This window comes from Hydractinia symbiolongicarpus, chromosome 3 (assembly GCF_029227915.1).
Source record: "Hydractinia symbiolongicarpus strain clone_291-10 chromosome 3, HSymV2.1, whole genome shotgun sequence".
In the NCBI taxonomy this organism is placed as follows: Eukaryota; Metazoa; Cnidaria; class Hydrozoa; order Anthoathecata; family Hydractiniidae; genus Hydractinia; species Hydractinia symbiolongicarpus.
Window position 1 is genome coordinate 30,383,830 of NC_079877.1, and position 17,126 is coordinate 30,400,955.

At 40.5% G+C, this 17,126-nt stretch overlaps 1 protein-coding gene and 2 non-coding genes across 3 annotated transcripts; 2 read left to right on the top strand and 1 right to left on the bottom strand.

Moving 5' to 3' along the window:
• Nucleotides 1-837: 837 nt before the first annotated feature.
• Nucleotides 838-919, top strand: Trnal-aag (transfer RNA leucine (anticodon AAG)). Its single transcript has one exon. It is a non-coding gene; the product is annotated as a tRNA-Leu (tRNA).
• Nucleotides 920-1,430: 511 nt separating this feature from the next.
• Trnal-aag (transfer RNA leucine (anticodon AAG)) lies at nt 1,431-1,512 on the top strand. The gene has a single exon. It is a non-coding gene; the product is annotated as a tRNA-Leu (tRNA).
• A 10,708-nt stretch (nt 1,513-12,220) lies between these two features.
• Nucleotides 12,221-13,974, bottom strand: LOC130637032 (uncharacterized). Its single transcript, XM_057446884.1, has 2 exons — nt 12,997-13,974; nt 12,221-12,922 (listed from the first exon to the last, which is right to left on the bottom strand). Exons 1-2 carry the CDS (start codon nt 13,972-13,974, stop codon nt 12,221-12,223), a joined length of 1,680 nt encoding a protein of 559 aa, XP_057302867.1.
• Nucleotides 13,975-17,126: the final 3,152 nt, after the last annotated feature.

The window sequence follows — 17,126 nt, forward strand, 5'->3', positions numbered from 1 at the left end:
GAAATACGCGAATTTTTAAAAAGGATGTTTCACAAGTTTCGCTTGCATGAACGACGGAATCGCTAAAACTCCTTGACTGTGCAAGTTCTTCCCCCCCACAATCGGGCAAAAGTCTCTGGATTGATGAAAAGTCACGGGACAAATACACTTGCAATGGAATGTGCAGAGGTAGTTGGGTATCAACGTATTATTTTTCGTCATTTACTTATTTGAATTTTTCATACATTTCGGTCATTTGTATATGTCATCTAGTGCTTAAATACGGGTAAATACGATATTACTCTCACGCTCGTCCACATTATGTACATGAAAAAGCGGGCAGGATGGCCGAGCGCTCTAAGGCGCTGGTTTAAGGCACCAGTCACTTCGATGGCCCGAGTTCGGATCTCGCTCCTGTCATCTTATATTGCATGTCCGAAAATGTCGTCGGAAAGAGGATATTGATTACGCTTAGAAACTCATACATGTTTGAAGATTATGTCGGACAAACATTCTAATTTCAATTTAACTATCATGCCTAGAGAATTGTGCGAATTTTGACAAAGGATATTTCACAAGATTTGCTTGCACGAAGGGCGGAGCGCTAATACTGCTTGTCTGTGCAGGTAATTCCGCCCACAATCAGGCAAAACTATCTAAATTGATGAAAAGTCACGTGACGAATACACTTGCAATGGAATGTGCAGAGCTGGTTAGGTATTAACGTATTATTTTGCGTCACTTACTTATTTGAATTTTTCATACATTTCGGTCATTTTTACATGTCATCTAGTGTTTAAATACGCGTAAATACTATTTTCTCTGCACGCTCGTCCACATTATGTAAGTGAAAAACCGGGCAGGATGGCCGAGCGGTCTAAGGCGCTGGTTTAAGGCACCAGTCACTTCGGTGTCGCGAGTTCGAATCTCGCTCCTGTCATCTTATATCGCATGTCCGGAAATGTCCTCGGACAGAGAATATTAATTACGCTTAAAAACTTCGTCCCCAGAAAGACGCAAATTTTAGAAAAAGTATAATTAACAAGTCTTTATCACATTGGGGAAAAATGTCACTTGTACCACTTGATTTTGCGGAAAATTTCGTTTATTTTGAGAAACAGAGATCTAGAGCGCTTAAACGACATAAGATTTCGATTTACAGCTTGTTAAGGGCGATAGTACGAATGAAACGTTCTTACAGTCATGTTCAACATATTTCTTGATAATTGCATAATTTTTAACATTTAACCCACAAGAGTATAACTTTCGGCGTTTCATTATTGTACTCACGCAATGTGAACTTGTCAAAGTTTACTTGTCAACGGACAGACTTAGGACTTCGGATCTTAGGTTAATTGGTTAGTGCAAAAACCTTCCCGCTAACGTCAGCATAAGCCATTTTTGGTTTACTTGAACTTTTTTGGGACGGGGATTTTATATCTTAAAAAGTAGGCAGGATGGCCGAGCGGTCTAAGGCGCTGGTTTAAGGCACCAGTCACTGCTGTGGCGCGAGTTCGACTCTCGCTCCTGTCACCTTATACTGCATGTCTGGAAATGTCGTTGGACAGAGAATATGGATTACGCTTAAAAACTTGGACCCCAGAAAAACACTAATTTTAAAAAAAGTAAAATTAACAAGTCTTCCCCGCATTAGGGAAAAATAGTGCATGTAGCACTTGATTTTGCGGAAACTTTCGTCTATTTTTTCGAAACACAGATCTAAAGCGTTAAGACGTCGGAGACTTCGACTTACAGCTTGTTAAGAACGATTGTCCACATGAAACATCCTTGCAGTCATGTTCAACATATTTCCTGATAATTGCACAATTTTTGACATTTAACCCACAAGCGCATAATTTTCGGCGTTTCAATTTTGTGCTCCCGAAATGTGAATTTGTCAAAGTTTACTTGCCAACAGAGGGACTTAGGACTTCGGATCTTAGATTAATTGGTTAGCGCAAAAACCTTCCTGCTAATGTCAGCATAAGTCATTTTTCGATTACCTGTACTTTATTGGGACGGCATTTTATATCTCAAATAGTAGGCAGCATGGCCGAGCGGTCTAAGGCCCTGGTTAAAGGCACCAGTCATTTCCGTGGCACGAGTTCGAATCTCGCTCCTTTCAACTAATCTTAAATGTCTGAAGATTACATCGGACAAACGTTCTTACTTCGGCTTAACTATCATGCCTAGAGAAATACGCGAATTTTTCAAAAGGATATTTCACAAGATTCGCTTGCATGAAGGACGGGATCGCTGAAACTTCTGGACTGTGCAGGTCATTCCGACCACAATCAGGCAAAACTCTCTATATTGATGAAAAGTCACGGGACAAATACACTTGCAATGGAATGTGCAAAGGTGGTTGGGTATCAACGAAGATTACATCGGACAAACGTTCTTACTTCCGCTTGACTATCATACCTAGAGAAATACGCGAATTTTTAAAAAGGATGTTTCACAAGTTTCGCTTGCATGAACGACGGGATCGCTAAAACTGCTTGACTGTGCAAGTACTTTCCCCCCCCCCCCCCCCCCCCCACAATCGGGCAAAAGTCTCTGGATTGATGAAAAGTCACGGGACAAATACACTTGCAATGGAATGTGCAGATGTCGTTGGGTATCAACGTATTATTTTTCGTCACTTACTTATTTGAAAATTTCATACATTTCGGTCATTTGTATATGTCATCTAGTGCTTTAATACGCGTAAATACGATATTATCCGCACGCTCGTCCACATTGTGTATTTCAAAAAGCGGGCAGGATGGCCGAGCGCTCTAAGGCGCTGGTTTAAGGCACCAGTCACTTCGATGGCCCGAGTTCGGATCTCGCTCCTGTCATCTTATATTGCATGTCTGGAAATGTCGTTGGACAGAGGATATGGTTTACGCTTAAAAACTTCGTCCCCAGAAAGACGCGAATTTTAAAAAAAAGTTTAATTAAGAAGCCTTTCTCGCATTGGGGAATAATGGCTTTTGTACCAATTGATTTTGTGGAAAATTTCGTTTATTTTGAGAAACAGAGATCTAAAGCGTTAAAACGTCAGGAGATTTCGATTTACAGCTTGTTAAGGACGATTGTCCACATGAAACATCCTTGCAGTCATGTTCAACATATATCCTGATAATTGCACAATTTTTGACATTTAACCCATAAGCGCATAATTTTCGGCGTTTCAATATTGTGCTCCCGAAATGTGAATTTGTCAAAGTTTACTAGCCAACAGAGGGACTTAGGACTTCGGATCTTAGATTAATTGGTTAGCGCAAAAACCTTCCTGCTAATGTCAGCATAAGTCATTTTTCGATTACCTGTACTTTATTGGGACGGCATTTTATATCTCAAATAGTAGGCAGCATGGCCGAGCGGTCTAAGGCCCTGGTTAAAGGCACCAGTCATTTCCGTGGCGCGAGTTCGAATCTCGCTCCTCTCAACTAATCTTAAATGTCTGAAGATTACATCGGACAAACGTTCTTACTTCGGCTTAACTATCCTGCCTAGAGAAATACGCGAATTTTTGCAAAAGGATATTTCACAAGATTCGCTTGCATGAAGGACGGGATCCCTGAAACTTCTTGACTGTGCAGGTCATTCCGACCACAATCAGGCAAAACTCTCTATATTGATGAAAAGTCACGGGACAAATACACTTGCAATGGAATGTGCAAAGGTGGTTGGGTATCAACGTATTATTTTGCGTAACTTACTTATTTGAATTTTTCATACATTTCGGTCATTTGTATATGTCATCTAGTGCTTTAATACGCGTAAATACGATATTATCCGCACGCTCGTCCACATTATGTACTTCAAAAAGCGGGCAGGATGGCCGAGCGCTCTAAGGCGCTGGTTTAAGGCACCAGTCACTTCGATGGCGCGAGTTCGGATCTCGCTCCTGTCATCTTACATTGCATGTCCGAAAATGTCGTCGGACAGAGGATATTGATTACGCTTAAAAACTCATACATGTTTGAAGATTATGTCGGACAAACATTCTAATTTCAATTTAACTATCATGCGTAGAGAATTGTGCGAATTTTGACAAAGGAGATTTCACAAGATTCGCTTGCACGAAGGGCGGAGCGCTAATACTGCTTGCTTGTGCAAGTAATTTCGCCCACAATCAGGCAAAAGTCTCTGGATTGATGAAAAGTTACGGGACAAATACACTTCCAATGGCATGTGCAGAGGTAGTTGGGCATCAACGTATTATTTTGCGTCACTTACGTATTTGAATTTTTCATACATTTTGGTCATTTTTTTATGTCATCTAATGCTTAAATACGCGTAAATACGATATTATTCTCACGCTCGTCCACAGTATGCATTTGAAAAAGCGGGCAGGATGGCCGAGCGATCAAAGGCGCCGGTTTAAGGCACCAGTCACTTCGGAGGCGCGAGTTCGAATCTCGCTCCTGTTATCTTATCTTGCATGTCCGGAAATGTTGTCGGACAGAGAATATGGATTACGTTTAAGAACTTCGTCCCCAGAAAGACGCAAAAATTAAAAAAAATATAACTAACAAGTCTTCCTCGTATTGGGGAAAAGTGGCGCTTTTACCACTTAGTTTTGCGGAAAATTTCGTCTATCTTTCGAAACAGAGATCTAAAGCGTTAAAACGTCAGGAAATTTTGATTTACGGGTTGTTAAGAACGATAGTCCGAATGAAACGTCCTTACAGTCATGTTCAACATACTTTTTGATAATTGCATAATTTTTAACAATTAACCCACAAGAGCATAATTTTCGGCGCCTTAATATTGTACCCACGCAATGTGAACTTGTAAAAGTTTACTTGTCAACGGACAGACTTAGGACTTCGGATCTTAGGTTAATTGGTTAGTGCAAAAACCTTCCAGCTAACGTCAGCATAACCATTTTTGGTTAACTTGTACTTTTTTGGGACAGCATTATATCTCTTAAAAAGCAGGCAGGATGTCCGAGCGGTCTAAGGCGCTGGTTTTAGGCAGCCGTCACTTCAGTGGCGCAAGTTCGAATCTCGCTCTTGTCAACTAATCATGTATGGATGAAAATTACGTCGGACAAACGTTCTTATTTCCGCTTAACTATTTTGCCTAGAGAAATGCGCTAATTTTTAAAAAGAATATTTCACAAGATTCGCTTGCATGAAGGACGGGATCGCTGAAACTTCTTGACTGTGCAGGTCATTTCGACCACAATCAGGCAAAAGTCTCTGGATTGATGAAAAGTTACGGGACAAATACACTTGGATTGGAATGTGCAGAGGTGGTTGGATATCAACGTATTATTTCGCGTCACTAACTTATTTTAATTTTTCATTCATTTCGGTCATTTGTATATGTCATCTAGTGCTTAATATGCGTAAATACGATATTATTTTCACGCTCGTCCACAACATGTATTTGAAAAAGCGGGCAGGATTGCCCAGCGTTTAAAGGCGCTGGTTTAAGGCACCAGTCACTTCGGTGGCGCGAGATCGAATCTCGCTCCTGTCATCTTATCTTGCATGTCTGGAAGTGTTGCCGAACAGAGGCTATTGATTACGCTTAAAATCTTCGCCGTAACAAAGCCTGGAATTTTAAAAGAAATAAAATTAACAAGTCTTCCTCGCATTGAGGAAAAATGGCGCTTGTACCACTTGATTTTGCGGAAACATTCGTCTATTTTTCGAACCACAGATCTAAAGCGTTAAAAGATTAGGAGATTCGATTTACAGCTTTTTAAAAACGATAGCCAGAATGGAACGTTCTTACAGTCATGTTCAACATTGTTCTTGATAATTGGATAATTTTTAACATTTAACCCGCTAGAGTATAATTTTCGGCGTTTCAACATTGTACCCACGCAATGTGAACTTGTCAAAGTTTACTTGTCAACGGAGGGACTTAGGATTCGGATCTTAGGTTAATTGGTTAGATCAAAAATCTTCCTGCCAATGTCAGCATAAGCCATTTTTGGTTTACTTGAACTCTTATGGGACGGCATTTTATATCTTATAAAGTAGGCGGGATGGCCGAGCGGTCTAGGGCGCTGGTTTTAGGCACCAGTCACTTCGGTGGCGCGAGTTCGAATATCGCTCCTGTCAACTAATCATACATGTCTGAGGATGACGTCAAACAAACATACTTATTTCAGTTTAACTATCATGCCTAGAGAAATGCCCGAATTTTTAAAAAGGATATTTCACAATATTCGCTTGCACGAAAGACAGAGCGCTAAAACTGCTTGCCTGTGCAGGTAATTGCGCCCACAATCAGGCAAAAGTCTCTGGATTGATGAAAAGTTACGGGACAAATACACTTGGAATGGAATATGCAAAGGTGGTTGGGTATTAACGTATTATTTTGCGTCACTTACTTATTTGAATTTTTCATTCATTTCGATCATTTGTATATGTCATCTAGTGCTTAATACGCATAAATACGATATTATTCTCACGCTCGTCCTCAATATGTATTTGAAAAAGCGGGCAGGATTGCCCAGCCATCAAAGGCGCTGGTTTAAGGCACCAGTCACTTCGGTGGCGCGAGATCGAATCTTGCTCCTGTCATCTTATCTTGCATGTCTGGAAGTGTCGCCGAACAGAGGCTATTGATTACGCTTAAAATCTTCCCTGTAACAAAGCCTGGAATTTTAAAAGAAATGAAATTAACAAGTCTTCCTTGCATTGAGGAAAAATGGCGCTTGTACCACTTGATTTTGCGGAAACATTCGTCTATTTCTCGAACCACAGATCTACAGCGTTAAAAGATTAGGAGATTCGATTTACAGCTTTTTAAAATAGAATGGAACGTTCTTACAGTCATGTTCAACATTGTTCTTGATAATTAGATAATTTTTAACATTTAACCCACAAGAGTATAATTTTCGGCGTTTCAACATTGTACCCACGCAATGTGAACTTGTCAAAGTTTACTTGTCAACGGAGGGACTTAGGACTTCGGATCTTAGGTTAATTGGTTAGATCAAAAACATTCCTGCTAACGTCAGCATAAGCCATTTATGGTTTATTTGAACTCTTTCGGGACGGCATTTTATATCTTAAAAGGTAGGCAGGATGGCCGAGCGGTCTAAGGAGCTGCACCAGTCACTTCGGTGGCACGAGTTCGAATCTCGCTCTTGTGAACTAATCATGTGTGTGTGAAAATTACGTCGGACAAACGTTCTTATTTCCGCTTAAAGACAGTGCTCGGTATGAAAGGCAAGGAGCAAAGGGTGAAGATATCCCATATACCATCTATAATCAATCAGAATGAGGATCTCTATGTGGACATACCGAACCGAACAAACAAGGAGCTAGCAAGTGCGATGATGTCGAGATGCAGCCGTCTTGCCCTTATCTACGACAGGATCCTCCGCAGCAAAGTGGTGACCATAAAAAAGGCTGACACGAGTTACAACTTGCAAATAGACACTCCGGCGAAATCTCTCAAAGGCGTCTTACTATTATTTCAGGATCCACCAGTGGTCAAGCCGTATAGTGGTAACAATGAAATATTTTATAATCCTGGTATATCGTCCGTCAGTGTGGTTGTAGAGGGCGAACCAAATGAACTGTATTCCCATGCCATGCTCCCAAAAGATCACATGGAACAGGTGGCTGCGTTGCTGGGATCCCATGACTCGATCGTAACGATAGGTCAATATCTAAAAGAGAGGTATGGGCTTTTTCTCGACTTCAGAGCAACGCCAGAGGACTACTTGCATGGAACTGGAAGGCCCTTACAACGGTTATCGGACGGTATAACCCTGCATATTACCAAAAAGAATGACGGTACGGGTAATATACGGTGCTACGTCTATCTATTGATGGACGCGCAATTAAATATCAAAGGCCCCAAGCGCATCAATTATCCACATTTCACCATAACGAAACCCAACAAGATGCATCAATTTGACTTGCTCTACATGCCTCATGATAAATTATATGGAAACACCTATAAATATATACTCACAGGCATCGATATAGCTTCGCGCTACAAAGTGGCAAGACCGCTACGTACACAGAAAGCCAGCGAAGTCGCTGATATGCTCAAGGATATCTATAAAGCAGGACCTCTCCGATATCCGAAGACCTTCCAATGCAATAATGGGTCAGAATTTAAATCAAATGTGACCAAGCTGTTGGCTTACAACAGCATCGAGATCAAACGGGCAACTACCAAATACCATCACACTTTTACGGTTTTTGTCAAAAGCTACAACAAGGCACTCGCCGAAAGGCTATTTAAGCCCCAAGATACACAGGAGCTTGCATCTGACGAAACCAGTACCACATGGGTCAAGCATCTATACACTATCGTCAAGAGTTTGAACAACACCAAGACCGCGATGATTGATATGAAACCTTCAAAAGCAATAAAGCTTGATGACGTACCGCTTGCAAAAAGTGATGAATATGCTAATGAGAAACCTCTGCCACAAGACGGGTTCTATTTGTACTTGCTGCAGCCTGGGGAAGAACACAAGGATTCGAAAAAACGCGCAACTGATGCTTGGTGGTCGAAAAGTACGTACAGACTCGACCGTACAGTGTTAGGTACGAGATTGTTATACTATTTGACAGATGGGCCTGATCGAAGTTTTGTGGCGGAAGAATTAATGTTAATTCCAGAGGATGTTGAAATACCTCCAGAGCATGTTAAAAATTGGTAATATTTCTCGATTTTTGTGTGTTCATAACACACAAAACACATTATGACATATCGATATCATACAACCCTTCGAATAACTCGGGCGTGGCGTCATCTAGTAAACTAAAATGATTTCGCCATGAATTCTCTATTCCAAGATTATCGTCCCTGAACCTATTCCATGTGTGTACGGCGTTTGGATCATCGCATATTGGATTTCTTTCTATCATAGTAGGATACATCTTCCTTAGTGTACGGAGCGGATCGTTTAATGATCTGTGCTGACAACGAATAATATAGTGAGGATGTTGGCCTTTTTTCACACATTCATTAGAATCATTTTTATCAATAACACAGAGTACATTATCATAGGGATAACCATTAGGAACATACCGATCACGAAGCTCCGCAATTTCCAATGTTCGTAGATCTAGCTGTTTCTCTCGCTCTTGAAGGTCATCGTTAAGCATCGCCAGGGCTTGACGATATTCTTCTATTTCATTTTGTAATTTTTTGATACCCTTCATCGCAAGCAATTTCATAATCTCAAGAGCCCGTGGTTTTGTGAATGTGCACAAATATTCAAAGCATCATCCAAAGATATGAATACATCGTGAGGATTTTTAGTTTCCTTTGGCCCGGCATACCATGCCGGGTCCTGAGCATTTAGCTCTATACGCGTCTTCTCCACTATATTTAGAGCTCTACAGGATATTCTTATGTCAACAATTCCCAAGAATCTCCCAAGATCAGCACGTTTAAAAAAAGTGTGATCTTGCTCATCGAATAGAGTCTCAATGGATTCAGCAGGTAATGTGTTTAAAACAAGTGAGGACATTTTTATAATTTACATTACCCCAACCAGGGTCACAATGAGTAGGACGGTTATGAAAAAATACTTGGTATTCCTTTCCCTTTCTAATGCATCCCTTAGCTCTTCATCAAGAGCTTCCAGTTGAGATTCCAGATAGGGTATTTTGTCCATTTCTTTATGACAATTTTCCAATTGCCTTTCTAAGGTTCTGATATATGACATTTATTCTAGAACACTCCAGGCCCTAGGGTGTTCCATTCTAATATACAAACAGGCATGTTTGGATTTTTTCAACTGATTCTTTATAGGCTCCCAGTCGTTCATTATGTTGGTTTCTTTATCCACCAATTTCATGTCACTCCTTTCGTGCGGGTACCACATGATGTTTTTTCTGTCTCCTCAGGTTTTTGGGGATCGTAGTATAACTTTGAGTTAGCAACCACAACGAGTGCTTCCTGTGCCGCCCGCTTATGGCGAGTTCAAGTAAAGGCTGTCTGCGCTTATCCAAGCTGTCGTCCGAGATCATATCGTCTACAACGAACAGAGTGTCTTCACCCGCCAGCATCGACGAAAATTTTTCGATCCACTCGAACAGCTGGTCCTTCGGGTTAATTAGGAATACGTATGGGTCCTTCCAAAGCAATCCTCGATTGAGATAGGTCCTATTCCAGGGGATCGTGCGGAAGAGTATCACTATATTTTGAACGTGACCCTTGTACTCGTTCTAGAGCAGAGCGAGAACACGCTGCGTTTTTCCACATGAGGTAGGACCAGTGAAAATAGCCGTATGAGTTTCTTTAACAATATCATGGGCAGACAACACTCATGACCATACTCGCGGGCAACCATCCTTTGCTCACTGCCATCTCACGCTTCCTCGCCCTGCTGTAAAATACGCGATCATTTTCATCACATCGCTGGTATCCAACTTAGTGGAAGGACTCGAGATTCCGAGGAATTTCTTCCCAACCATCGCGTAAGCGAAAGTAAAACCGAGGTCGACCACGGTCTCATATCAATGATTTCGTTTTGCTGAGGGGTAACATTCGAACTCATGTTTATTATAGGCCTATCTCATACGAAAAATATCAATCTCAGGCTTTGAAAATTTTTGCTGAACCGTTGGTGCGTGTGTTTTGGCAATCTTCTGGGGGCCCACAGGCTTACGGAGAAAATAGTAGGCACCTCCAATACATCCGAGGATAATAAGGCCTCCACCAATGCATACGCCACTGCTTAACTGTACAGAACTCACTCCAGAAGAGGTTTTGACTGGAGGTTGTACAGCACCCTCTTGTTGTCTAAAATCTTCTTTCCTCTTCTTCATCAGTGCTGCTAGTGTATGACCCTGTGCGACTCTACCAGGATGCTTTAATGGTTTTGCAATGACCATCTCTTCTTGCGGTTGTTCAGTGCTCATTTTTTATAACCCACAAGGCTTATAAAATCTTCTTTTTTATGATGGAAGGTTTGTATCATTCACAGGTTCCCCCGATTCGGGGGAACCCTGTTTGGACAGCTTCGTGTGATTGATGGTATGGGCTGCCACCAACAGAGGCGCGAGGAATCGACCAAAGGCTGTGTACAGGACTATACCCAGGTCGGCCATGGATTCTTTTAAAATAGGGTCCCCCCCTAGATCCTGGCGTAGGGCCTCGGGATGCTCTAAAGATACAAGGTTGCCGATGGCTTTAGTATACATACTTATCGCATGGGTACTGAGAGCTCTGGCAGTCTTGGCTCCTTTCTCATGGAGGTCGCGTTCGACTACCTCTGCATGTATTTTCTCGACTATTTCATCTGATGCCTTATCGATGAAGCTATCGCTACATTTTTTAGGCAGTAAATGTGGCTTGGTCTTTCGTATATCTTTGAGAGCTTGGCGCTTATCTATAGGTTGATCAACAGCCTCGGCTGGAGTATCGACAACATCAAATATCTCCGATAAATCGTTAGCCATGTTTATTAGACGTCGATATTTAAAGAAACAAGCAAGGATTAATACGTATGGAAGTAGCACGGCTATAAGCAGTAATATATCCATCATTTATTTGCAGCTTTGTGTAAAGGTGTCGCGAGACAACACCCTTGAATAAAGCGCTAAACTACTCGGTTATAAATCGATAGCCTTTGGACTAATTTTCATTTTTCGACATGGGTTGCATGTTGGTATAATATAAACGCTCGAGCTGTCTCTCCCTTGCTAGGAGGAACACCATTTTCTTGATATTTAATATGGATTTTGTGATCGAATTCCCACTGCCCTCGGTTTCCCCAGCACATACCATCTCTAAATTGAGCCTGAATGTGACCAATAAATGTGCAAATACCGCAACCTAGATACTCGGTGGAACAAATCTCGGTATCACGGTTTAGAGCAACGCAAATCCTATCTAGAATAAGTTTATGCTGATACCCAGGGAAATCACAATCCTTACAATTACCATGCTGTTTTCGATGATGGCATTTGTTTCTTTCCTTTGTTGCCTTCATACGCTAGAGGCATTTTATACACCATTTTGTCTATTCACCATCCCGTTGGATCTTACAATTATCCAAAGAACAAGGTTTTTTACATTGTGTACAGTATTTAGTCTCCTCCATTTTGTTGTTGTTGTATATACTATCAGTATATACAATTGGGACAATAGTCATCATTTATAAATCTAAAGGCTTTGTATGAACACCATCCTCATGTACAACTCTCTTATCATAGAACGCTGATAGACCCAGCTTATGTTGCTGATATGTGATCATCCCCTGGTTATGAACCCGCAAGCCTACATTTTGCAATATCTAAATCTCCCTTTAATGCTCCGTATATTTCAACCATGTCACTTCGTTCTGCCTTTTGGACATTCCTTTACATGAAAATTTCGTGCCGTATTTACCTTCGACGAAATAGCACTTGCCTGTCAGCGCTATCATTCTGAATCCGATAAAATTCTTCTTTGAACAAACCTCCGGTGCGACTAGAATGCTTATCGGTAACGCGCCAATGAGCCACATCCTCATCGTACGTAGGTTCTCTCCAGATATGGCAAAATACGCTGTGTCCATGTAAATATACTCGAAATCTCGTCGTTCTAAGTACTTGTCGAGAAAATTATAGTAAAATTCTAGCATCCGCAATTTAGCCGATTGATATACATATATCCCGCATTGGTACGCCCTGTTAATGGAAATGCCTTGTTTAAGCCGCCTTAATTCATATGCGTCTCCAATCTCTTCCAAATCCTCCAAGTAGGGGCTTCTCATTGCAGCATCTACTACCTTTTCATCCTTCGTAAATGTGGTATTGTTATGTCTCGCCAAATCCTCTATCATCTTCCCGTAGAACGAGTTCCCTTTCAATTTTGCAGTATCACCAGCAATGCGCTTGTTGGGGTCTTTATCTGCTTGGCGACGCGCATTCGCGATTTCCTCCGGGAACCATGCAAATGGTTTACCCCTTGAGTACTTGAGTATTTGATAGCAAGCCGTAATCTTCAACCCATGATTAAGATACCACTTGATTAGGTCAGTACAAAGCAGGATCTTCTCAGCTTTCAACACTCCCAACAGCTTTTTAGTGCCTGGGATACGTTTTCGCCCGTCTTGGTCAAATAATCATGCATATGCTGAGGGATTTGATTGTCGGGGATCTCCCTGACCACAAATAGTTGTGACATTTCACTGAATTTTTCGTACAGCTTAGCTGGGACTTCAATATCAACCTGGCAAAAACCGAAGAGTGATCCATCGATAATGTCTCGCGCCATAGAATCCAAGCCTTCTGTTGGTTCAGCAATCCTGATAAGCTTCTCCTTCCCACAAGGGAAGTCCTGCATCAAGGTGCTAGGGTAGAGCATATTGGCGTCATACCCCAGGATGGTCCTACATTTTTTCGGTTCGTTATAAATATGCGATCTAATACCTGTAACATCCCTCTCGTGGTATCTGCAAAATACTATCGCGGGACCACCCACCATGCCTGTTTGCAGGAGCTCATACGCCTCGTTCTCTGTACAATATGTACGATCTTTTTGAACCTGTTTACAATCCTCGCATCGAGCTTTGGTGCAACAAGCCTCACATTTATGCTTACAGGGATCCCCTGGGGCATAAAGATTTATATCATGGTTCAACCGCAATGATTTGTTTACAACGTAGCGCATCGACACACCCGGAATGCTCACGGCATCCTTCAAAATGTCAATCTCACCCTCGTAGTATATATTGTGGGTCTTGTCGACGGCCTCGATAAATGGTATTACGTCCGCCATATTGTATTCGGCTAACCAATGCAGCATCGTCACGCATTCTCTTTTAAAAAACTCATCCCGGAAAGCCTGGTAATCTTCAATTGATAGTGTGTTTTTACCACTGAGAGTGCTATAAAACGCCTCATGATCGACTGGGCCCACATGGTCCAACTTTTCGTAGCTTGTTAACCACTCGTATGGAAACACTAATTTTTTGACATTGCACTCCAACGATTTGCACCATTTTTCATAACTCAGGCCTGGTGCGAGGAAATTCTTAATATCGATAAATTTGAACTTTGAACTGGTTAGAAACATGTAATCGTTGTCTTTTTTCGCTACTTAGATATTATCATCATCCGGAATTCGTTCGACAAAATACCGCTTTATCATGTTGATATCGTACTTGCACTGTTAAAGCCTATCACTGTCACTTGATTTATCCATTCGTGCCAAGCATTTTGAGTTTGTTCCGGGAGCATATCGAAATCATCTGGCTTGGGATATATGCGTTCGACTTCTTGGACAATCCTCATTTGTCTCTGCTCCAGTTGCTCGACAAATTTTTGCACAAGCACCTTTGGGTCTTCATTCATGATGAAGGTAGGATGTTCTTGTAGGCTATCGTGTATTGCTACGCTGACAGGTATATGCTCTGTTATATATGTAAGATCAGACGTTTGCTGCTGGTTCAATGGTGCCAAGAGAGCCTCGAAATCAAAGACGATGAAGTGGGGAGATGCTCGAAATTCTTTCTTGAATACCCTCTTAGCCTTGGGAGGGTTTTCACACTCCCATGCAGTGACAAGATTGTAGCCTAAATTCCGAATGTGGTCCTCTTTGAATTTGGTACAATTGAAATTATTTTTATCTGCGTTGGTTAGCTGTGGTTGACAAGGGCATCCATGCCATTTACAGCCGTGGTATTCATATACTGTTTTTGTGTGAGGATCATACCTACCCTATAAACTTCCTTACTACCGTCGCGTATCACACGTTCTCCCCCCTGTCCGAGCGTGGGTACGTGTGGCTCGATCTTACTCCTAATAAGTCGGGATCTGGCCATCTCTTGTTGCTCAAAGATATCCATAGCTTGTGGTGAAAATGGGGTAGGAGCGGGTCCTGGAGCATTCTCTAATAAAGCAACGAGGTCCGCTTTACGTTTACGAGAATAGCCCGTAATTCCTCGGGTTTTCGCAATGACGTGTAATTGCTTTACAGTATATGAATTCATATCTATTTATATACAGACCCCAACCAAAACATTATGGACATCATTTGAATAATTAAGGAATTTCCCTTTACTCAATTCTAATTTTGTTGATGTCAGCATATATAGTATATATGCTATTGCGCATGCGTTGATGACGTCATGTATTTCTGTTATATATTATTATGTGTTGGTTATTGGCATTTAGGGGAATTTCCCTTGGTTGTCGACTGTATTTATAAAAACTGGGTATATTCACTCCGTACTACTACTAATGGAACCTTGAGGAACACCACAAATAATCTTAATCTTCACTTTTCCCAGTAGAAGCTTTGTTTATAGGTAAGTTTTTAATAGTCCTTTTAATGTCATCTAATGTTACTTTTTTAAAAGTAAAGGTTCCATTAATTATTGTATTTTGTTGTTTTCCGGCCAGTTGTATAAATTTAAAGAACTTACAATACTTGTTTTTGCAATATCATCTGATTTAGTCATTATGTTTCCTTGTTCAATTAAGATAACATTGCTGCTGTTTCAAGCTGCATGCTTATTTGAAAAATAAGGTTTACATGCCACCCAAAAAGGTTTTGTATTTTTCTTAATGGAGAGTTTATTCATAAATTCTGTTTTAATTTCTTTGTTAAATTTAGTGACGTAGTTTCGGTGTCTTTTGTAGATGGAGACGTCTTCTGGCTTTTTAGTTTTAATTGCCAGTCGTTTTAGCATAAAACGTTTCATTATCGCCTTACGAAGATTTTTATTGAAATAGGGATTTTGGTTTCCTCGTATAACTTTTTTCTTTCTTGGAGCGTGTTTGTTCAATACATTTACAAATGTTTCTTGAAAGGTTTCCCATTTATCTACATTATTCTCTAAAGCATTTGTAGTTCAACCTGAAAATCTTCTTTAATAAAGCTTTTATAGCTTCGATAATTAATAATTTTTGGTTCCTCCTTTTCGAAGGTAGATTTAAGAATAGTATATGTCATTTGATGACAATCACTGAAACCTGTTTCGTATGAATTTGTAAACTTAAAGCAGAATTTGCGATTTGTGAGGAGTAAATCAATGCAAGAACCCGAACCCTTAAAACATGTGTTGCCTTTAATAAGTTTAACCAAATTGTGAGAGTTCATAAAATCAACCATTTTATCTTTTTTAGGCTCAAGGTTAAAACCCCCCATCACTAGGTAATTATCATAGGTCACAGAATAGTGATCTATCATACTTGAAAGATTATTTAAAAATAATTCATTGTCTTGATTCGGATATTTATAAATACTTATTACAAGCCACTTTTCCTTTCTAAGATTCAGTTCAAAAGGTATTGCTTAAAAATCTGGTGGTATAGTAAATGTAGTTAAAAGGCGGTTTGGTGAAGAAGACTTCAGATATACTAGAAGCCTACCATTTCTTTTACTAATATCAAGACGATATGGTTTGTGATATCCGTTTATTAAAAACTGAGCTGTCGGGAAAGACCCATCTATCTTCGTTTCAGAGATAGGAAAATGCCGATGTTAGGACAAACCCCGTTGGCACTTTACCATTCCACGTCAAATTATAGGCCATCCACGTCAAATCAACGATAGAAGAGTCTATAAAATCCGTTAGCACCTACGAATGTCCGGATCCGCCCCAACCCCCCAACCCCCGCCGTGTCCCCTCCCTCCCCACCCTCATCTGTCTTGTCCCACAATTATAGTGTTATGTGTGTCTATCTTTACCAGAAACAAGTAAAGATGATTGCAACATTGCAAGGTTTAGCGCCACATAATGTCATAACTGAAGAATTGATTTTGATGATTATTTTGAGATTGTTTGAGACCATTTGATCTGACAAAGGCATCACCCTTGAAACTATAATCCTTCAATTCATCACAAAGTTTTGCAGGCAACCATGTCTTATATTTATTTCCCATTCTATCTTGAACCTCCGCATACATAGATTTTTCAGAAAGAGCACCAGGTCTTGATATTTCCATCTCTTTCACATATTTAACAAGGTAAATATCGTTTTTAGGCAGCTCTCTCCACTTTATGATCGGAGTAACTTGTTCTATGTTTTGTTCAAATTCTTCAACTGTTGGAAAAGCCATTGTGTTTATATTCACGATTACATCTCTTTATACCACTTTATAAATAACAACACGCAAGCAGTTTTTGTTATCTACCATCTGTCAATCAAACGCTTATAACAATAGGATTTTACATATTTTACATACCAGAAAGTTGTTTACATAAGAAAAAAGTCAAAACG